The sequence below is a fragment of the Anopheles ziemanni genome, chromosome 2 (genome assembly GCF_943734765.1).
Source record: "Anopheles ziemanni chromosome 2, idAnoZiCoDA_A2_x.2, whole genome shotgun sequence".
Classification (NCBI taxonomy): Eukaryota; Metazoa; Arthropoda; class Insecta; order Diptera; family Culicidae; genus Anopheles; species Anopheles ziemanni.
The window spans coordinates 43,067,833-43,092,058 of record NC_080705.1 but is presented as its reverse complement, the minus strand read 5'-3'; the positions used below and the strand labels follow the sequence as shown (position 1 = coordinate 43,092,058).

General features: G+C 43.2%; 1 protein-coding gene across 1 annotated transcript; it reads right to left on the bottom strand.

The window, feature by feature from the left end:
• Positions 1-311: 311 nt before the first annotated feature.
• On the bottom strand, positions 312-23,961 carry LOC131281780 (leupaxin). Its single transcript, XM_058311131.1, has 9 exons — positions 23,659-23,961; positions 20,438-20,577; positions 18,533-18,752; positions 18,320-18,455; positions 18,121-18,224; positions 17,246-17,337; positions 6,871-7,281; positions 6,493-6,723; positions 312-1,580 (listed from the first exon to the last, which is right to left on the bottom strand). The coding sequence occupies exons 1-9, from the start codon at positions 23,723-23,725 to the stop codon at positions 1,314-1,316; spliced, it is 1,668 nt and encodes a 555-aa protein (XP_058167114.1). The 5' UTR covers positions 23,726-23,961; the 3' UTR covers positions 312-1,313.
• Between the last annotated feature and the right edge of the window lie 265 nt (positions 23,962-24,226).

The window sequence follows — 24,226 nt, the reverse complement described above, 5'->3', positions numbered from 1 at the left end:
AATTATTAAAATGACGGTTCAATATGATCAAAAACACACTTAAATAACTTCACCGAATATTTTTAATTGACCTGATGTTTCAATAAAAGAGATTTGGTCAATTTTGTACGAAAATGGAATATCCTCGATTATCAAAGAAAAACTCAAATCATTATAATAAGTTTCTCTAGGCAAAACTCGCAATCAATTTTTGCTATGCTCAGTTTCGGACATTTCAATCAACTAACACGAATGTAAGGGGATTTTTTATCTTCGAACCTCACGGTAATTTTTTTTTATTGGCATATGCCAATACATAGTAACATATGTTACTGATTTAGTTTTAATTGAGTGTTGTTTTCTTTTATGTCCAACGAGGGAATATCGATTTCCCGGGATTGAACGGCTACCGTTTTAATTTATATGTATTTCGCAATGCTGTGTCACCTAGTGTGTCTCCTGGTAGATAGAACATTCATGGAATTGGCAAAGGTAGAGTTTTGTAGTAACGTCTTATGAGTTATGAAAACTTTGCAACGCGATTAAACACAATACATACTATCGGCTCCATTTTATCGGATTCACTCACAACAGGTTAATACGTTTTGTAAGAGCAAACACGGCCACTATTTGTGTGTATGTGAGTTGTTAATTAACGGTTGGTGGCTTTTTAAATATCTACTGTGTAATTTTCTAATTGTTTTATTTCGGAGCGTCCACACTCGTTGTCGGGCGTTGTTTATGAAGGCGGTTCCTAACGTTTTCTAGTTATTCTGCCGATAGAAGAATTTGCCTGCCAAGTCGCGCTTTACTGGTTGTACAATCTTTGTTAATCAGAAACGAAACAAATAAAACCTGTTACATTCAGAATACGCATTCCATTTGTCATTCTGTGGTTAGTTTAAAGTTTAACACATTTATGTATATTGGTCACCTCATCTAGTTACACGATGCATCTCCATACTTATTCTGAAACGGTGTTTTGTATGCCGCATTATAAAGTTCCTTCCCCCAGAGAGATAAAACGCGTTTGATAAACTCAGAAGCGTTTGGCAAGCTTGGGAATCGATTACGCGATCGGACATCGAATGCCATTTGTGGTGAACCATTTGGCGATGACGAAATAAAAGATATTAAAAAGAAGAGTTAAACGAAAATTAAAACATACTCATCGCGCGAAGGAAGACAGTTAAACTGTAGCACTACGATGTGTGCAGCATCGACAAACCTAAGGCGATGTTATCACCTTTTTACCCTTAAGGAGCGCATTCGAAATGTTTTTTTTCGAGAAACACGAATTTCATCCACGTTCAAGCAACTTGCTTGTTCCCAACCTAACCGAACAGTTTATCGAAGCACGGATGGCAATAGGGTTTGTCGTTCTGCTCCTTGAACGTGCCTTTGTTCAGTTGCTTCAGGCAGAAGGCGCAAACGAAATGCTCCGGGTGGAATTTCTTAAACATGGCCGTAATGCATCGTCCGGTGATCGGCTTCGAGCAGCCGGCGCACAGCGATCCTCGCTTCGCATGGTAGTGCGTCTCGCAGTAGGGCAATCCTTCGTGGTCGAAGAACGATCCACCGTGGAACGGTTCACGGCAGTCCTGCAAAATGAAAGTTAAATAAAGAAAGAGAGAGGGACAAAACATTAGTTAAAAACCTACACAAACTAGGTGAAAAAAAACCCCAAGGTTGGCTACGACTGGTAGACACAGGTTATAAAGTCTTCCCGGTAAATTGAGGTTTTCCACAACGTTAGTAAAGTCGTTTCTTGGTACGTTGCCTTTTCAAATTTACAAACAGAAAAGAAAAAAACACGCAATACGAGACATCCCAACCAGTGGCCTCCTGTTATTTGAATGAAAGTTGAAATGGGCATTGAATACTTTGTATTTGAAGACGTTGCGAAAACACATTTTCACCGCCACAGCAATATGTAGTTTTGTAATTGATAGCTTGTTCGATAGTTGCTTGTTAGTAACTTGTCAATTTTTAAATTTTATTAAGAAACACCAGTTTTGAAGTAGAAAATAATTTACAACGGAATGAAAATCTGTTGAAAAAAATGCAAAAAGATCATTGTAAAAACAAACCTTAGTATACAACTAAAAATATTACAGAAACGCCAATGAGATAAATCCCAATCTTTTAGAAAATATTAAATGCTATGCCAATGGAATAATCAGCATTTAAATATGTTCGATTCCATTGTCAGCCGGTGTAAAACATTTAATAATCATCAAACGAGAAGTAGTCTCTACTCTTCAGAGCGGTGTCGTTTCACATCAATTTTACTCGTCTTATTTTTGGACTGCAATATTTCTAAGCAAAGAATCATTTCTTTGGACTTGATGAAAACTAAACGAAACACAAACAAAGCCGTGATTGTGGCCGTGATCCCCAGAGAATTCGTTTCAGTTGACACTGGTCTAATCCAAGCCGTCTTCATGTGTGGTTTTGTCCAAGTTTTTCCTCGCCTTCCGGTGTTTCCCGGATGCGGCTCTCAACGGGTCCTTCTAATAACCGTCTTTTTTCAATGTCATCCGGCCAAGGTGAAATCGGATCGTGTAGGCGAGTGCGTCGTTTTTGCACACGCTTAGGAGCTACAGACGTCCGGCGCCAATCGTTGGCGCCGTTCTGCGTTGCTTTTAACCCGAGGACCCGGTTTTCACCCGGTGAACGATGTCACGAGACTTTGATGGAACTGAATTAAACCGTTAGTTCAATTTCCCCCCCACAGTCCAGCGCAGTGTCCAGTGATGAAAACCCACGATCATGAGATCGCGTGACGCTTCTCGATGGCCGTATCGAATGTTCGCTACCGTTCGGTTGCGATGCAAATGAAGGGAAAAATTAAAACGTGCGAAACGATGGAGGATGGACATGAATGAGAAACGGAAATATTTACAGAATGAGAAAAACAAGACAGTGAAAAGGTAGAAGTAAAAAATAAACACAAATCTATAAATATCTACGATCTTTGCCATTGGGACGATTTTTTGAAAGCATACGGGGCAGGAAGACGTTATTTGTTACGCTTCAGCAAATAAATTTACATATCGTTTCCTACAATCGGCAATGTTTGTTCTAAAACATAGCACACATGTATACATTCACCATGCACGACGAGGATCGTGCGTTCTTTACCAACATTTCGTATGAGGTTTGGATTTTTCTGCAACTAAATTGATTTTTGGGGGGATTTAAGAACCTCAGTTTTTGTATGATGTTCAAATGCCGGAAGTTATTAATACAGAATCTGCTTCGTTTTCTTTGACAAGTTCAGTTGAGTTTACGAGTTTACGTTCGTCTTTTAAGCTTTTCTTTGATATTTCGGTTCAACCGACTAGGTTAATTTGTAACTTACTTTAGGATTATGACCTACGATGTCATGCTCACATACGTTGGCCTTATTCGTCAGTGTTACTACGACAAGTATAGCCAAACAAAAACGAGGTTTTTCTAAACCTTCATAAATACCATGTTCAAGGTATTAGCCTATTTTTTTAAACAATCGTTTGAAAACAAACCTACGCTCAACAGCGTAAAATTCTCCGAAGTAGCAGCTTGAATGTTTGATCGATGGATTCATCATCCCAGCTACCAACCGTGTCAATGTGCAAATAAACACCGTTGGTAAATAAAACGGGCTAAAAGTACACGGCGCTGTGGTGCAGGTGTAATATTGATTTTGGTCAGAGCGAATCTGAAAAGTTGAACGTGCCCGACGAATATGAACAGTATATGTTCGTTTCAAAAATAGAAAACAAAATAATAAAACAAAGTTTAAAAAAGGGTCTGGTGTGCTTGAACCAACCAAACCCGAGATTAAAACGCACCTTCGTGCCAATAAAAATCATCCCGAATGACTCAACGGTGCAACGGTTCAACAAATCTAATCACACTAGACGTGATAAGCGACCAATTCCTGTCGGCGTTGCCTGAACTGGATGGAAAGAGTGTATATTACCACAATAACCCCGACTGTCTTAGCACAGGGAAGCAGTCTAGTAAAGACAAATAACAAATGTGCGTGATGACATAACACCCGAGATGGAGCGTTTCCCGACCGTCTAGACACGGTAGACTCCAGAAATGCTTACTCATAATACTTTGGTACTACACGGGAGGTGCAACTTTGTGATCGATTTGAAACTCACACCCCCTCAGACGTATTACATTATATGAAGCGATCATCGGTCAACGGAAAGTGTTATAAACAGACGTTAAACGTGTTCACCAAATAAGGCATCCAAAATTAACTTTTAAACCTTTGGAACGCCTACAAAAGCGGACGGAGATCATCACATCTGTCAGCAGCTCGTAATCATCTGCTCTCACTCCAAGAGATGTTCTCGCGAAACCAGCTCGATCGGCGTACACCGCGACCGCATTACGTCAACCGAACGTTGTACCGGATTGGAATACCACGACACAAAACTATGGTCATGGTCCGGTGGAGAGAGAATCTGTCTCGCTTTCTCTACGTTCCTCTGCAATAATCCAGCCTCTCGCTAGTAACCGGCGAAACATCGGTGGATTGTTTGCTGGTGTCGGGTTACAATTAGTTCATTTAATGCCGCCATCCTTTCCTTCGCTTAGCGCGTCCCTCCAGGACTGCGAAGTGTATTGCATTCTACCATCGCCCGACCGATGGAGGCGTCTGGTGGCTCATGCAAACAATGCCCAACGGGGGGAAAATAAATCCCTTCATTTAGGTTGGGTCGATCAACACACTGCGACCGAGTGGGAAGAAACGAAAAACAAAAAACAGTGTCTATTCTAGGGCAAGTTCATGACGCCACCGGCATGACAGATGATGTCATCCGTAACGGACAAACGAACACGCAAAAAAAAGGTGGTAAGGAACACGCACGTGTCTCAAGGGCGGCAGAATGGACCTAGGGGGAACAACCCACCGGTCTGTCTTGAAATTTGTTTGTTTGGTTTTTCATTATCTTTTTTTCGTTTATTATCGTCTTCTTTTATCGCTCTTTATTTACAATATACATTTATAATATATTTGAATAAAATGAGTGAGAAAATGAATTGCGTCGGTACACCCCTATTCAACATAAAGCGGGATTTTGCAAAAGTCAGTCAGTCAGTCCCGGGTAAGTTTCCTTTTTGTTTGCGTATGTGTCGGGTACCGGCCATGTGAATCGTGTGTCGATTCGAGTTAGCGGTTTGTCATCATAAACATCATCTACATCCTCATCATCATCATCAATCGGCACTCCGGGCTATAGTGCCATTGTTTGTCTTGTCTCGTATAAGGACTTTTTCTTCTAAAAGGCGGGAAGGGAACAACGGTTTAGGAAACGACAAAAATTAAACGCGAAATGATGAAAGATGAAAGTGGAAAAAGCTATAGCCCCCCCGGAGGCCGGACGACGTTGATCTGCGAACGGGAATAGGTGAAGGTAACGTGCATGGCCACGTGTCGCAAGGATCAACGCGAGACCCATTTCTTCCGCCGGTGGTGTTTATGCTGCACGATGAAAATAGGTTGTAGTGAAACTGGTTGCCTCCTGAAGGTGGCGTATCGGCTGGCGTGTTGGGTGCATTAGTAATCCCGGGGAGGGTGGAAGATACTGATGGACTAAATGTGGGTCATCCATGTGGTATTCGTGTGCGAGCGCGAGAGGGTGTGTGTGTATGTCTAAATGGTTATGTGTGTGAATGTGGAGGCCTTGGCGGTGGGTTGGCGGGTTGATTTATCGGGATCGGTTTGGTCGAAACGGTTGCTGCACCATGGTGCAGGGAACGGCTGGATTGAGGTTTTTCCTTCGCTTTCGATCGTTCGATCGTTTACTTTCCACAGCAGGCCTTGCGATAACTTGCAGCGTTCTAGCATGTGGTATCGAGTTCACACGAGCGTGCCGAATATTGCAGGATTTATTCCGCTACTTCCATCAGGTGCGGTTGCAACCTCGTCTCACCTTTGAGGGGTGATGGGCTAAGAATCTATTTTTAAATTCCACTCTCACGCCGTCGATCGTCCGATGGCAGACCGTGAACCACTTCTCAAACCGTGGACGAAGCGTGTCGTCGAAAGGAATAAAAAATGACCACGCAGGAACACAGCAGCCGTTTCCACAAATCCTTGCGAGTAAACCGAACCCAAAAAACGCCGCCAGCAAAAATGATGCGACCACCAGCGCAGCAACAGGTTGCCAACACTCCCATCCACCCCACCAGATGAATGATGCTTTGAGGGGGCTTGTTGGGGTGGTTGCTTATTTACTCGTCATCGTCGGCACCGGCACACCCGGGGCAGACGGGTTTGCCTTCCATCGCATAGAACGACTTGCCAGTGACCGGTTTCGAACAGTCCTATAAATAAAATCGATTACTGATCTGCTGCTGATAGGGAAAAAGTTGACACAGGGTAATCAAGAGTTGTATAACCAATTGTATAACCACGCAAGAACTGTGTGCGCCTCCAGAACCAAACCAAAATGCATCGCTTTCGCAACGCCAACGCGGGTACTACGCCCCAACCCCCCGACTTACCCGACAGACGAAACAGTCCGGATGCCACTGGCTGTTGAGCGCCGAGATGTAGTTCTCCATGATGGCCCGGTTGCACCCGTTGCATTTCGGTGCGAACATGTCAAAGTAGTCGTTGCGGCAGTACGGTTTGCCGTCGCGCTCGTGGAACCCGTCCTCGCCGAACTGCTGGCCACACTGGGCGCAGAAGAAGTGCTCCGTGTGCCACGTTTTCTCCAATGCCGTCACACATTTCTGCTCCGTCGGTGGGAAGAGAAAGAAACAAAACAGAGAAAAAGAAACATCCCAAACGGAACAGCAAGGGAAGTTACATGGTTAGATAGAGTTTGAAGATTCTGTCAACCGACAGAAAAATATCCGTTCCAGGGTGTGATCACGTACATCCAGGATCGGCCCATTGCAGTAGGCGCAGCGGGGACTGAAGAGGTTGTGATAGTCCGACTCGCAGTACGGGTTGCCGTCGCGCTCGAAGAAGTTCCGTGTGCCGAGCTCCTGGTTGCAGTGGTTGCACGTGAAGTGCTCCGGGTGCCAGGTCTTGCCGAGCGCCGTGATGACCTGGCCGACGATCGGCTTGTCGCAGGCGTTGCAGCAGCCCTTCTGCGTGGTGTTTACACCCTGGCGGCTCATGTCGGCCGTGAGATTGCCGAGCATAGAATCGAGCTGATCGGACGACGGCGGCAGGTGCTCGGTGGTCGACACCGTGGTAAGCGTACTCTGGTAGTGCGACGTTCCCTGGTTCGGCTTCGCGTAATCCGTGACCGCCTGATGCTGGTGCGAGCTGCCCTGGCTGATCTGTGGAAGGGAATTCGTGGAAGAAAAGCAAATGTTTAATACAACGTTTTAGTACAAGCGCTTCCACACGCGGGGCACGTTGATGTTTGCTGCTTTACTTTGGACCCGGGACTGGAAACCAAATCCAACTGTCTGTGCCGCGAACCGACCTGACCAACCTTTCGCGTTGCGGAGTAAAAGCGGGCGAGTGAATCCGGGACTTTTGGCGACGATGAGATGTTGCCGCGATGCGGTTTCAATTCGAACTGAGCAGCACCGTCCGTTTGCTCGGCGTGTTTGCTTGCCGCTGGCAATGTGTTGACGACGACGATGATTTTGCACTCCACAAAACCCTAACAATCCCCGTGCTCCTCTCCCGTTTAGTAGCCACCCACCACCGCCCTTCTCGGTGGGGGGAAGCGGTCTACTACTTTCCATAAAACCACACACACCAAAAACCCAACATTCAGTCTCTCGTTTCTCTCTACATGTCTCTCCTTTACGCCCGTACACAGTACATTGTACGCGGCACGGAAAGACCGCGAGTGTTCATTACAGTCGCTTAAAACGAGGTTTTGAAGAAGCAGACGCTGCTGCGATGTACTCCGTCTTACACGGACCTGAGCACGCTCACAACGGATGCGCAGAGAGTTGAATGTCGGTCGGCGCTATATGCCAACGCTATAATGGAAGATGACGCTTCCGTGCGGAAGGTAGTGCAACAGTATAGCGATTGCGATCTGAGCCAACACATCCGTGCGGCTGGAGAATCGACGGGGCGGGGTAGGTTGAATGTTTTCGTGGAGGATGCGGATGTGATTTGCGTTGGAGGAAAAACACCCAGAACCAGGTTTTACAACTGTTCGCTTCCGAAGGACACAAGCAAAAAGGAAATGCAAACCAATTTGGTGGAAGTCGGTTTAGCCAAGAGATTTCCTTCCGATTTAGTATTTTCCGAAATGGAGAAAAAAAACAGATTTTCCACCTACAGACGGACCTCATCGAGGCACAACCGTGTTTACTGTAATGTGGGAACGAGATCCAACCGAAAGCAGGATTCTTTTTCGCTCTGATTGTGTTACTCTAATGTATGTTTTTTTCCTCTATTTTATTTCCATGCAATCACTTCACTCATCGTTGAAGCTCTTGATCATCTGCTATCGATTAATTCGCATCTGTTTTGGAGATACCATTTAAGCGGGTTAGCGATTGGTGTTTCGGTTCAGTTAAAATCAAATTCGAAACACCACATAAAACAAAAATGAAAATATAATCTTGACCTCGGGAAGTGAATTTCTGTCAGTTTTATAGATTTTTTTACTCAACCTTAAAATGGTTATAAAAATAGATAGTAAGGGTATTTTTTATGGGATCGTTAACTTGAAACACTTCTAGAGGTCCTTGCACTCACGGGGCATGGAAACAGTTTAAACCTTTTATCGTTCCACATCGGTTAATTGCTGATATCGCTTTACATGTTTCTACTATGACAAAGCTAAGGGGAGAGCCTTTGAAGAGTTTATCGTCGGAATGATTTCGAGCAGTACTCTTCCCGACCAAGGGATTTGCTATTGTCGAAGCTCCGAAAGACCAATTAGCTGATAACGCAATGAATCACAAATTAAATGACATGATCAACGCGGTTGTAAGCCGCGCCGATTCACAACCTTTCCATCGAGCGCGTGTGCCGTAGTTTGTCAGAAAAAACCATTTGGCAATTTTTGAACATTGCCACCGAGTGGAAATTTAAATCTTACTTAATCAAAACAAATCATGTCTGGAGTGATAAAATTGTTCCTTTTTTTCTACGCTGCTTCAGGCGAGTTCGGGGCTTGTGACTCACTTCATCATTGTTGGTTGAGCGGCATCGAATTATTTAGCATCTTGTTTCCAAGATCACCACTTCAGCCACCTTTTCCCGTCCTTGGGACCGTTATCCGGAGCTGAATAATCTCTTTCGCCGTGGTTGTGTGTGTGTTTTTTTTTGTTTATTTGCGTCCAAGACGTACACGAAAGTAGGCGCTCATGCGTCTCCACCACGCGTCCGATTTTTCGGCGTTTTCTGGGGGTGGTGGCCTTCCAACTGATCCTCCTGCTTTCCTGCTCACTCTTTTGCTCTGTTCTTACCCCCTTTCCTTCCCCCACCGATCTCACCCTTGATCGTCCGCCCTTCCACCGCAGGGGGAGGACGCTATTTTTCCACTTTTCGACCCATCTTTTGCACTCATCCGGCCGCGGGCGGGTGGTTTTTCGGTTTGCTTCCGAAATGAGCCGGAAAAATAGTGACGCGCCGTGTGCAGAAGAGACGAGTTTTGATGATCGCGCGCCAGCGCTGTGTGCGTGTGTGCGCGGTGTGCTACTACACAAACATCGTTCGGTTTGTTATGGTGGTCCTGGTAGGAAAAGTTTTGAATTTGCTCTCGGACTCGGTCATCAAGAAATTGGAACCTGCTTTCGATGAAACCGCGCATAAACCGACCCAGAAAAAGGGAGCACGAATGAGCACACGCACCGATCCGTTCAGCCATCCATCCATCAACAGCGGATGGGTACGGATCCTAAGAACAGAAGGGGGTGTGGGGAGGGGGGGGGGGAGGTTTGTCTCCCCCTTTTTCCTGGGCCTTTTCGCCGGTATTTTTCTACCTTTGGAAAACAGACATCCGGTCTGTTGGTTATTTTCCAACAAGAAAAACAATTTGAAAAAGCTGCGCCGAATTTTCGGACCGAATGTTGGTGAATGGAAAAAGAACAATCCTGTTAACACGCAATGTTTTGCTCAAAGGAATTTAAACAATCAAACAAGTTTATCTTTTCGCCTTTGTTTTTTTCTTTTGGAGCTTAACTCAAGAGCGAATCAAAACGATAGATCAGTGATCACCACTCATTTGTCAATATGTTGAGGTAAACCAAGTCCGTTGCAGCTACTCCTTCTATCTTTCCCAAAATTACTGAAATGATTTGTTTGATCTGGCCGTGGGTGTTAAAAATAAATCGGGCATGCGAGATGAAAGTTGCTCGCATCGGGGTTACAATGAATGGTTTCGGTAGTGAAACTACGACCAAAATCGATCATTTGGCCAAGATATCGAAACCATCGATGGACAGGATGGAATAATTTACTGAAGCAGGCGGACCATTTTAAGATGGTAACTCGATATATACCTTAAGATGGCCGGCTAGTTCCTCGCACACATGGCCTGAGATCTAGTAAGTGTTTTGGTGGGTGGATTGGGAAAAATGATTGATGCGCTCTCTGGTTTCAGTTATGGAACAAAAGGCTAACCTCAGAGCACGGTCAAAACTAATGAACTGAGGATTCCAAAACGGATTGAAACATTTGTGTGGCCTACAATAAGGTGGGTGGACGGTCCGAGTCGATCTCGATGTGACAGAAAAAGGTAATATGTTAATTTTACCAAAACTTCTGCTACACTTGGGTCATGTGGTCCAGTTCTTGAAGCTATTTGAAACTAATCCATAAATAGTTACATTGATCAGCTGAGTTTAACAATTTGTCACTCTATGCATTTAGAGGTTTCAAATCCGACCATAAGATGTCTACATAAATGGATACGTTTAACAAATAAATTAAAAAATTACGTTGTGTTTCAAAGGGTAGAATCATAGATATGAAAATTAGTCGTAAAATCGTATTTTGAAATATTTTATTAAAAATGTAAGATAAAGTTTAATTAAAATTTTCTTTACTGACACTCTCCAGTTATATGAATAATTTTAAACAGTCAAAATAAAGATCGTATATCATATTGTAGCATAAAATTTGTTGTTTTAGGAATGTATTATTTTTGAAAATTTGTTCACAGAACGTGATAAACAATTTTTCCTATTCGGGGTTAAGACCCAAAACGAAGATTCTCGAGCTACGATTTAGATTTGATATGAACCATAGTTAAGTCATTAGGATTTCTCTTGCTACTAAGCATTTTCGCAAAAAACTTTAAGGAATTTTTTTCTAGTCACAAATATTTCAAAATAAAATACAATAAAAAATTGAATGCTTTTTAATTAGAAAAGAATGAGCATTCAATTGACCTTGAAATATTGTTTCCACGCAATATGACAGAGGATAATGTTTACCGACTTAATGTTAGCAAGGATTTTATAGAAGTAAATTGGAAGTCCGAGCCATATTTTTTAATTTTGTGTTGAAAAAACCTACAAAGCAAAAACAATATCAAAAATAAACTATGGATTTTCTAGCACAGAAGCTCTTGTAAATATTCTTGTAGCGGTTAGCGTGTTGATACGCAAAATTTAATTAAATTGAACAATAGAATTCCCATTAAAACTACTCCCGGCGACGTGGTTCATCAATGCAGAACCGAACACATGCGGGTTGATGAGTCAGATGCTTCCTTGGGACGTTAAGGGTGTTAAGATAAAGTTTAAAAGTGAAGTGTGAACTCCTCAAGATGCAGTCAAGCGTCGATAAAATAAATGACACTAGTTGGCCGATTTGAATGTATCAAAAACGAGTCTTGTTCGAGCGACGATCATTGCGTACTTAGCTGTGCTTGTTAGGAGGTGTGCTTGTTGATCAGATGCCTGATGCATTCGATATAGCCCGAGTTCGGAGCCGCGTGCATTCATGAGCAACATTTTAATTTTATCATTTTATTATTGTGCCATAGAAAATGACAGACGGATCAATTTAGCATCAGTAATCTAAAAAATACGATCTAATTTTTGAGCGGCTCCAAAAATCTAAACAGTTCCTAGGCGTAATAAAACTAGAAATATTTTTGTTCAATGATTTATTACAGAGGTAGAATATTTGGTTAATTCAGTCTTTGTTTTAATGCCCGTTAAAATATTGTTACTTCAATCCTGTACAATCAAGCACTAGAATGGAGCAACTGAGAAAAACTTTACTCACCACGAGCCACTGTTTTGACCCCCGTGAGACTACGTGACGCCATTTTAGTGCATCTAAATGTTCACTAATTGTGTAAAAGCAATGCGCAGGATGATATCACCCATCACACCACTAACCCCTGCCCTGCCTCGCAATAGCGGCACATGGGAATGCAAATTCAGGTTGCACGCGTATCGAGTTGTAATACAACTTGTTCCTTCAAAGTCACCGGCAAGCACGGCATGGTAATGAGAAAAAGTAGACACACTTAGACTAGTGCTAATAGTTCGTGTTTACGATTGTACTTAGCCAATCCGTTTAGAGCGCTCGCGGCAACACAAGGCCAACTTCTGGGTGTTTTCCAGCCTTGAATATAGCTTTCCTTCCTTGGGAGAGGCGCGTGCAATCATCGGTGGCATTGAATTGGCCGATTGATCGATTGTACGACGACTACGGCTTTGCGCCCTTCGAAGGAAGAAAAGAAGTTCCCTCTCGTTCCTGTCGCGTGCCCTTTTTCGGACGCAAGTAAAAAAGGCCACCGCGTTTCACGTTCGCATGCCAAACAACCATCAAATCGATTGTGTGCTTCCGCGACCCAGCCCAACAATACCGCCTTGAATTGGAAAAGATAAGGTGGCCACCCACCATAGGTGCGCGATCAGCGAGCATCACGATTCGCACTTTCTTTGGCGTCCTCGGCACCATAATAATAATAATTGGCATTATGAAGCTCCTCCACATGTTTGCACGTTGCATTGCGCCGTGCGCGGGCGCCCGTTCGGCATTAAAGAATGTTACAGCAGTAACGGAGCAGAAATTATAAACAGAAAACATGACATCATTTCGCGAACGGCGAGAGGCGAAGAATAAATATTATCAAAAGGGTGGGCGGCGGCGGCTGACGATTGAAGAAACATAAAAACCAAATTAAAGGTCTGCGCAAAATGAAAGTAATCGTCACTTCTCGTTGCACATGCATATAACCGTGGTCAGTTTTCAGATATTCAGTTTTCGCCCTTTCTCATAGCGTAGTCATGTTGCGAATCCCGTTGTCACTGCTTGTTGAGTTCGCGGTACATTTCAAACGGCTATCTCGTGGCGTTCCTAACGATCCAACGTAATTAGTACGAATCGTTTCACAAATCAGCAGGGCGTTACCGAGAAGCCGATGAGGGGTTTCACTTAGCGGATTCTAGCAAACCCAGCGAGAATAGTTTGGGGTTGAACTTTTTTGAGTGTTATCCAACTGTCTCACACGCATACGCTGTCTGACATAGTTAGTTTAATAGCCCCATTAATTTGGCGCTAATGTTCGGTGGGGATCATAAAACAAATATTTTAGAACAAATTTCAAAAGCCAAAACTCGACACTAAGTTGCGATGATAGGTTAGTTTTTGTTCAACAAAATATAACTATACAAATAAATAAATAAATAAATTCATAAAAGATATAGACCTAAATGTCGTTTTGAAAAGAAATTAAGTCTTTGATAGGAACAAAAAATCAAAAAAACTTTTATAAACAAAAAAATTACTCGGTTGCTTTCCTCGAGTGTAGGAAAGTGTACCGTGAGAAAGGTAGCACTGGTATCATGGTTAATAAAATTAATATTACAACCACGCGAATTGAACCACAAACGAAACCAGCAGAGCGGACATTTTTCTCTCAAATCCTTCACTCCGATTTCCACTTGCTCATCTCCTACCATTCATGGATTAATTAATGTTCTTAATGGCGAAAGACTTGGATGCATACATAACAGAATAGGGAGAAAATGGGATGAAAAAAAAAGAAAAATAGCATACACCAAGCACGAACATTCGTGATAAATGAATATCTAAACGGGCGAAACGCGCATCGACTGAAGACGATCAACATGTCGTCTAGTCGACTGCGACAGTCAGTTTTAGCCACCCGGATCATGTCGGCAATATTCTACAGCTTCATCACACCGGCGCCTCTTCCTTCCCGATGTCGTGGACAAATTTACAAACTACAAATGATATATCGGATCCATTTCAATTGATGTTCATTAAAATGTCTACACGCAGTGGCGCTCGAGGCTGACCGGCTCTGGTCGCAGTTCCGTAGGCGATGCGACCAAGGTCACAAACACACATACACAGACGGAACACGGCGTCTCTAGCCCACACGCCGTGACACCATTGCACTGTCCCTTCCGATTAAGCTTGAAGGATCCGTTTTCAAAGTTAATCAAAAGTGATGGGTGTCACGCGACTATTTTAATATGATCTTGAACGGGTTTACTAGCGTGCGGAATAATTTAACCGCTTTTAACTTTGTTTCAACGACGAGTTTAAATAGTGTATGTACAAAAAATAGAATGAAAAACCAGTGACAGAAGCAGTCCACCTTCTTAAATCCACAGAACTAAACAGAAGTAGGTAAAGTGATATTTGAAAATGTAAGGAATCAGAGTTGAACCAACAGCACGAATTGGGCGAAAGGAAACGGAAGTTTTTCTCACCCTGGTAATATCTGTCTCATTCGATCGGTTCGCCCACGCGTTCTATCTCTGGCGAATGATTTATTTATATTCGATAGCCATCGTTTTCAAATATGTTTTCATTTCCCTCGACGCTGACCCGTGGCAGTCTTCCGGCGGTGCAGAAGAAATAATGGTTGGTCGGGGAAAATTCCTGGTACCGTTGGAATTTGTTGTTGGTTCCGTTGAGTGATGAAGCTATACGAAATGTTTAATGGTTACGACCGCAAAACCAGGCACGGCTTACGAAACCATGTAATATCGGCAATCGCATTAAATACGATCATTACTTCAAATGTGCAATTGAAAGGAGATGATGGATGCAAGACGGAATTGAGGTCTCTTTTTACATCATGTTTCATCGAAGTAAAACCAAATCGACTCTCTGATAAAACTTATCTTACGAAATGTTTCATGAATCTTGTCTTCAAGTGCAATAAGACAAACAAAACGGGCACGCGTGCACAAAACTGTTCCACAAACCTTATCGGAAAGCGGATGATCTTTGACAGTAAATTATAAACATACGCGATCGCTGCCATCGATGCACATTGCGTAAAGTGTTTATTATTGTAGAATCTTACACCGAATCCCTTTCCGTACGGTTTGGTTTACAAATTTAACATGCACCGAAACTGTTTCGGTGACGGCGAAGCCTACTAACTACAAAATGTTCTTAAAGTAATAATAAATTCATTGCCCCGATCGACAAATGGCGTCCACGTAAGATAAACAAACGATCCGGCCAGCGATGCAACCGTCGCCGGGCCAGCATTCTGGTGCCTTCAAACGCCAGAAATGGACACTTCCAACGGACAGTTAGTGCTGTCATTAACGTCAAGTTAGTAACGGTCGGCGATCATGATAAATTTTCCCCAAACAGATGTGCTAACAAAACAACATTTTGGCAATGGGATTTGTTCCTCCACCCCCACCCTCTCTCCCCCAACAATTCCCACCCTTGCTTGTTCGCTAACGCTTTTTCCGTCCCTATTCCCGTGCTGTCAAACGTTGATGACGGCGTCCCACGTCTCAGGCATCGATTCGAGAGCGCGAGCGGGCGAATGTTAATAAATCGAAAATAATCATGACCACACACCACGGACGGGCGCGGGCCCAAAACGACAACCCCTTCGGTTTGCCTGCTGGCGAAAACAAAAACCTACCGCTGTACCCCGGCCAAACTAAACCCGACCCTCCCCTGCAGTCACGTTTCTTTCAGATGACTCCTAGTTGTGCACGAATCCGCGACCCGTTGAGAACAGACCGCGTATGCGCGTTCCATTTTGCGTTCAAGTCAGCCATCCTGTCTCTATTTTTCTTTCTACCATGCATCAGGGGGGTTCACCTACGAGCCAAGGGGAACTAAATTTAGAAACAATAATTTATCGCCACTGACTACGGTCGCAGGGAAGCTTTTTGCTAAATTTGCGAAACGTTTCTGTAGTTTGCAAAAAAAAAAGTCATCTCCCATCCAGAGCAGTCCTCTGGTGAATTAAAGACTTTGCAAGAGATCGAAACTATATCTGAGAAGTTTTTTTACTCGTGCTGGGGATCGCACTGCAAAATGTCAATCAATGGCGTGTGACCGTGATGGAGGTGTACACGGTAATTTCTAAATTAAAAACGATGCTTTAAAAAAGAAAAAATACAATCCATTGCACCAGCCAACGTACAACCAGCTGAATGCCATTGTAAAGGTAATGCAAGAAAAAAGGATTGGCATCACACGGTGACTGATGCGATGCCCCCAAAAGAGATCCATGGCATGATCGATTTGGCAGGAGCTTCAAGCCTGCCAAAAAATAAAATCAGATCGACGAATGCATAAAAAAAAAATAAATAAAATAGCAAACGCCAATGATGGCGAAGGGCACCATTTGCCTCAAGTCTCTCGAAAAATGGAAAGGGATACTGAGCCATCCCTTTCGGCAATGGTTATGTTAATGAAGCGCCCCCAAACCTTTGGCACCGATTCGCACAGGTGACACGAAGAAGCCGCCCTACAAAGTGACCGCCGGCAGAGCGTGGCCCAGGCAGCGAATGTCAGCGAATCGCAATCGACGACAGGCGACTGCCATAAAGCTGTCACTAATATGGAGGCGCATGGTGCTTCAGGCCGACCGCACTGAAAGGTCGATTGGGGTCGCAATTTTCACGCCATTGTAGTGAATGACCGGTGCGACACACTACTCACACATGGAAACTAAATTCCTAGTGTACTGGTAAACAGATGGTTGGGCAGACAGTCGGCTGGGAACCTCTGATTCGGCATCGCGTTTTTAAAGCCGCTGAGTGGAAAATTTCGTTTGACATAAAATAAACACGACACGGCATTACCTCCGAGAGAACAATTAATCAGTGCGAAGCAAACGGGACACCGTTATTTTCATCATTTTGTTCTTCATAATTTCATCCTGAAGGCCATGCCAGAGGTGGCCACAAAATACGTCAAAACTGTTCGTTCGTTCTTCACCGTTCTTCTCGCAAATGGTTTGTGAAGTGTGCAAATTTTTCTTTGCGAAGTAGATTTTAGTTTTCCCTATACCTGTGGGTGTGGAAAGAGAAGGAAAAGAGCTAATAAGAGAACAAATCTGCTTACCTTGAAATCCGACAGTGACGCCATTAGATCATCCAGCTCCTTGGTGGCCGACGACGTGTGTGATTCGTTCTGGACGAGTTGTTGTTGGTACACTGTAGTGGTAGCGAGAACGAGAGACGAAAGAGATAAATAATTGGTGCACTTTTGTAGTAGAAGAGAGAAAGAGAGAAAGAGAGAGAGAGAGAGAGAGAGAGAGAGAGAGAGAGAGAGAGAGAGAGAGAGAGAGAGAGAGAGAGAGAGAGAGAGAGAGAGAGAGAGAGAGAGAGAGAGAGAGAGAGAGAGAGAGAGAGAGAGAGAGAGAGAGGAAGGAAGGGAGCGAGATGTCTACCATTTGAAATCAAAACCGTTGCTTTGTTGTTAAGCTTGTTGCATACCTCACAGGCGGAATTTAACAGCATGGAGGCGCATGATGCTTGAACGAATTATACACGTGTGGTTGCGTTAATTTATGTTGCTCGATTGGTTAGTTAAGTTTATCAACTACTTTGAATATATGCGCTGTTCTTCCTGGTTTTTGCAAAACCCAAAACTGCCTAAAAATGTTCCTAAAAAAGTTCACTATGAGAGCACAGCACAATTTCACTTTTTTTTAAGTTTCTAAGGCGTTACGACCATGTTCAGTCCAGCCTTCCCATTAATGGTTTACTCCTTTTACGTGCCTTCATAGTCAGCCGTTTGGTCAATTTTCAGACCAGCGGATTTGTATAATTTAGTTTTTAGGGATATCAAAGAATACACCAAGGCATTTGAGTTCATTCATAATATTTACAAAGTGTTTGCACTATTCTAGAAATCAGTGGGGGTAGATTACTACGGTACAACTAACTGTTACATTTAAGGTAGAAAAACTGGTAAAAAATAGAATTTTCACTTACTTTGGTCCTGATAATGAGCACTTGGTGTACCGGTTAGCTTCTCCGTCGTTGTTTCACGAACCGTTATCGTAACCTGCCTGCCTGGTGTGCCCGCGCTTTGATTCCTAAAATAACGACAAAATAGCATCCATTAGTACACCAGTGCAGCCCAGCGGCCATTGCCCTCTAGATGGTGGGGATGCGCCTGGACTCCACTTACCCGTGCGGAACCGCGTAGATTGGATTCGAGTGGGCATTATTCAACTCTTCTAGAAGACTGTCGACCGACGGCCGCTTAATGCTATCGTTTATGGCATACGGCGAGGGACTAGCAACGGCGATGGCATTGTTGGGCTCTAAAACCGAAGAGATGGTGAAAACATGAGATTGGGTAATACTACTTAGAATTAGTACGGTAAACCGTTAAACTTACGTTTATCGGCCACATTCCCGTAACGGGCACTGCTCAAGTCTTGCAGTAGCGAGTCCAACTCCGAGAGGTTACCGGAAGCGGACGTTTGCAGTTTCTGTGGCGTGCCGGAACGAGGCAACGAGTTGTGCGGTGTGGTGGACCTTGGGAGCGAACCATTGTAGCCGTTTGTGGCGCGCGATTCGGTGACCGTTTTAGCAGTGGTGTTTTGATACGTTTGTTGCTAGAAGAAAAGAAAAAAAATGTTATTAAAACAATTATAATTAGTATAATATTTTTGTCTTTAAACGGTAGTGAAGTCCCACATTTTAATAAAACGTAATTAAAACTTTGCTAAAAAAGTTGCACTTGACGTCATGGCACATTACTTTTAGTGAAACAAAAGTAGTTATTTGGCTATTGGTCTCCTCGTTTCACACTTCAAAAGAAGGACGTTTGGGGCACGTCCAATGACTGTCACTAGTGACAGATTTATTCACTCCCCGTCCATCATCAGTTGGTCTACCGTATCTTCTCATTTCACACACTTTCATTAAAACGTATTGGTCAAAGGAGAAGAAGCGTCAGTTAGTGATGAGAAAATGCCTTCACCGTTTGGGCGATTGCAACAGCTGTCTAGACATAATGTTCTAGTTTCTAACGGTCAACGGTTACTGGGAAGATGAGTCACTGCCTTTTACTAGCTACCGTATCATCAAGAGCAAGTGTTAGACAATGGCTACCTATCATTTTATACTAAAGCTTTCAGAGAAAACAAGTGATACTGGAGAATTATATAGATCGATTTCGATTTCGTAAAATTCAATCTTTTAAGGCCGTTTATTTCTTGTAGGGTAGATTTTCGAAGATTAACGAACGTTGGAGGAAAAAATTGAAACTCTAAACAACTGCAAAATTACCGAACGCACTTAAACTTCTCGTCGAGCGTGGGCAATAAACCGCCTTCATTAATGTGCACCGCCGAACCGCAAGGCGCATTAATTCCGCTCTCCTTCGTCGATCGTCATCAAACCGCACACACGCGATGGTTTCTTCGATTGACTCCACTGCGAATGCTTCAGCCAAAGACAGACGCAGGCACTGGTGCGAGGGAAATGTGCATCACAAACCTGCCACCGCCCAACACCGAGGTTTACCCCCGGTAAACCGCAAACCACAAACGGAAAAAGGAAAAAAAAACGAACCGACCAACCGGCGCCCGATGGGGCCATGATGGAAGCGTGTTTGTTTGCAGTTTGCCTCGCGAAACTGGTGCCGCAAGACTGCTGACTCGTTGTAAGTGCCCTACCAGGAGCGCAGAGTTCGTCAGAAGGTGGCCACGCGAACGCTCACCCCGTATGACGATGCATTCAGCTCCGCCTTTTCCCATCCGTCCTCGGTGGTCCAGCACGATGCACGCGCACTTCTCCTGCAATCGTTAAACGGAGGATTCTTTTTACGGTTTTGTTTTCTGCTCTGTTGCACCACTGACTCACAGATGAAATGGAACGTACGCGCACACAGCGAAGGTCTGCGAATCGGGTGTAATAAAATCCATCGCAAACCAAAGCACCGAATGGACGGAATCTTGTTTGTTTAAGTCCGTTGTCTTTTCACTCGATGCTCCACAACAGCAGTGTTCGCATTTGGATCGGGTTTCTTATTCCCTTTTTCGATGCCGAATGAATGCACTTTCTCGCACTTTTCAAGAGCAACACCACGCGCGGTGCAGCCACACAAATGCACACATTGAATGTCACCCAATGTTGAAGCGTTGGATCTTCACCACCTTGCTTTCCACATCAGCGTTCGTTATTTCATTTCGATTTCAAATGATCTTTCTTATGGCAGTTGTTTCAACGAAATTCCTTTGAGGTAAACCGAGCGAACTTTCCATGCGCTTGGCAGCTAAACGCACTAACAACCTACCGGAATAGGGCTGGACTGCTGCTTGTTCCGGACTCCGTTCAGGCTGCCATATCCGGGAACCGAGGAGCCACCGCCACCACCGCCTCCGCCGTGCTGATTGTGTCCAGGGACCGTGTTCTGAAGGTCGGCTAGTAGTGCGTCTGGAAAGGGGAAAGAATAGGCGAACGAAGAAATGAATAATCAGAGCAAATCGACGTTGTTTGTTTGATTCATCGATGAAACTGGAGCAATCCCAATGAAGCCCTTATTGCCCAACAGGTGGGTAAGAGATTCGATCGATGGCAACTCCAGGGAATCTCTTTTTCCAAACCAGGTATCTCAATTCACACACACACCACCGGTCCCCATGCAATGCCCATACCGAGAAAATCTTGACAGTTTTCCTGCACACTTTCGTAGGTTATCTTTTCCATCGCGTCGGGTGAATCAATTCCCTCGACGGACCGACGTTGGTAGGGATGTGTGGTCCCAGTGAGTAAGCAACAAAACTTCACCCAGCCAACGGTTTCAACAACAGGTCGGCGCCGTTCGTGCTGCTACGACTGCTACTTTCCCACCCAGCCAGCGGACAGGTTGGAATTTATTTGTTTTAATTCCTAACTTCTTCGCGGTGACAGCAGAAAACTCGCGACGGCTACACGCGTTGGCGCTTCGTTTGCGTTCTCTTCCGTGCGACACTTGCTGGAGACTGGAGCACGCGAAAACCGCCGGTTGCTTCTTCACCCAGCAATCACCATAGATACCGCACATCGCCTATGACGACAACCGAAGGGGTGGCAACCGAGTTTACTACCACTACCGTCGCGTCTACCAACCAGACAGGATTTTTTTCGACTTGGCGAACAGTAAAACACGCTCCATCATCAGCCGCAAGGGAAGATGATACAGTTTTCAAGTCGAGCCAAGGTGACGAATTTCCCTGGAATGTCTTCGTGACTAGCCGCTCGATGGTGACGGTGGTGGTGTTGGTGATCGCGTTTTGCACGTGGTTCCCCAAGCAGCGACTGGCAAGTTTTGTGAATGAATGTGATCCATTTTGATGTTGCGCGAGGGGTTTTTGCCTTCTACGCACAACGCCCTACCTAACGGTGTACAGGTTGAGGGAATGAAGAGTTTGCTATTTGTGGCTGCGCTTTTTTGTGCTCCCTCGCTCCTTCTGCGTTCTGTTTTCGCCACCTTAAACGGTAAGTTGCCGACTTCGGTTTCAAGATAAGGAGCGGCTGTATGTGCTGATAGATAAGCACAGCACGTCTGGTTTACTGGCAGCCAGGCTTTTGAACGAGGTGATTAAAAAGTAAAGGTGTTCAAGAATGGTTGGTTGATTGTTTAAAAATTGTGATGTCCATTAAAATTGATGCTATCTACCATTTCCCAAATTTATAAATGTTATGTCACTGTGCCAAAAATATCAAACTAACTTATTTTATTATGCTCATATAGTAGTTCTATCCTTGGTCAAGAGGTCAGAAATAAATGCTCTAAAAACGTATTATTAACACATAACGTTAATTGGGCTTTTAAGTAGTTTCACTATCAATCAATCAACTACAAATCAAGAAGAAAATTATTGATGTGAATGAAGTGAATAACCCCACTGTACCTCAATCTTAGAAATACTAGTCAAAATTTTGACTCTAGTAAATATAGAAGCGGTGTAACATGAGATAATTACTATTCAAAAAATTAACAATATTTTCATTTTCCCATGAATTTCATCATTCGAATGGAGAGATAATATTATGTTCTAACTAATATTATGTTTTATTCACATCAATTTTCCCCAGTGACAAACATATGACACATTTCTGTAGGAGGAATTTTATAACTGTACGATTTAAGTGACTCAGCAGGAAGAATGTAGAAAAAAAAGTGTTTCTCCGACTGGGTTTGAAGTGAAACAATCCAAAATAGACTGAACAATGCGAAAGAAAAAATATCGAGATTTGAATATAAAATTAGGTTGGTTTTTGGTGAATCATATTGTGGCAATGACAGCGAGGATAAATATACAACGTTACTGCATCGGACTGATAACCACTAGAACCACCGGACCAGTCATTTTGACGGGTCAGGTACTTTTTCAATCACATTTAATTCTTAAGGCTGAACAATTCTACCAAATGTTAATGCATAACTTTCACACATCCAAAAGAATGTTAATTTTTATGTATTCAAAAATAAAATTTTCTTTTTAATATTGAAAATAATTTGCGCTAAAGTTTCAACCGTAAAAACCGCGGTAGTTCTAGTTTTAACGTGCAGCTTTGTATTTTAATGTATTGGTAGCGATTAATTAATACAATAAATTATTTTTGTTTATGCATCAGGAAACATGAAAACATTTCTGCTTCTAGTTGCTTCTTTCTAAAATTTAATGTGACAAGATTATGGTACACTCAATGTCAAAAATATGAATTATAAAACAATGTTGTTATAAAAAATAGAAGTAGTATTTTACTTGTTCTTTGCGGCAGTTATTTAGCTGGCCGCAGATCACTAAGAAAAATAACATGGAAAAGTTTGTTTAGTAGTTATTTAGTATAGTATTTTTATTTATTTTTTAATGTGTTTCTTTACGCAAAAATGTCGATAAGACAAATAAATTGTTAGGCGTTGGAGAAAAAATATCTGGGAATTAATCAACTCATGAAGAACAGTTTCGAACTTATACTATAGCATCTCAGGTACAACATAAAATGCACTATAAATTTCCTTTTTCGTTTCGCTCAGTATTAGAATGAGCTTGCGTACGTTGTTGCATATAGTTTGCCGTGCTATAAATATAACATTCATATAATCGGCAGCGAAGGACTGAGGATGCAATTCAAAACCCATCGCCCTCAATTCGCAGTTTCACCCGGCGATCAATTTAATATGCTCCAATATGCAGACGGAGGCGGATGCAAAAATATTGATTCAGGCGATCTCCTGTATAATAGGCTCTCGCACGTGATATGCACGTCTGTGTGGAAAATGGGACAAGGTAGTTCAAAACGATCATTTCTCTGCAATTTATGTTAATTGGGAGCACAATGTACACACATGCTTCGGATGTCCTCGGGATGCATTTAGTTGTTTAATCGATGCTAAACCTTCTTAAAAAGTCATTTTGGAGATAAATGGGAATAAAATCACACTGCGCCGTGACACGAACCATACCTCATCTATCATCGAGACGTAAGAAAAGCGTTGGGAAATCCCATCCAACTTTGAGCACTCACCCAAATAATCTTCGAAACCTTCCTCCCGACCCTTCATTGGTGTGGAGCGAGACATTTTAGACGCCATAAAGTTGCGCCTGTGCGTGCGGGGATGAATGTTTGTGTTTCCGTAGGAAGTTTTATTTCCAGCCGAAAACGATCGCTAGAAACAAATGGCTGGCACTGCTATTTCGTTTTTTATCGTTGTTTTTTTCCTCACTTCGTTTGAATAGTGTTCTATCGTGACACACCCATTTCTATGAGTGTGTTCTACTGCGATACAAGTTTGTGTGTTGTCAGGTTGTTTTTTCTTCTGAACAGTAGCTTATCCTAACCAATACATGACATTAAGTAGAAACCATAAAGAAACTAATGTGTTATGTGCAATATTAAATGTAATTGAAGTAAACATTAAACTTATGGTTGTGTGGTCGTAAGCCCGTTAAACTAACTTCTTGCACAAACTTACTCCTATCGACAATCTTCGATGGTGATACAGAGGGGGGAGGTTTTGTTATGCGTTGTATGACGCCATCGGTCGTTGTCAACGTCGCCAGAACAATTATGACACGCTGCAGCCGACTTGAAA

Bases quoted from the DNA above. Each gene is read 5' to 3' on its own strand.
- LOC131281780 (XM_058311131.1), bottom strand. From the start codon at position 23,725: ATGGCGTCTAAAATGTCTCGCTCCACACCAATGAAGGGTCGGGAGGAA. The intron at 20,578-23,658 runs GTGAGTGCTCAA...TCCCCTTTCCAG, and splicing joins AGGTTTCGAAGATTATTTGG to ACGCACTACTAGCCGACCTT. The intron at 18,753-20,437 runs GTAGGTTGTTAG...CTTTTCTTCTAG, and splicing joins AGCAGTCCAGCCCTATTCCG to CAACAAACGTATCAAAACAC.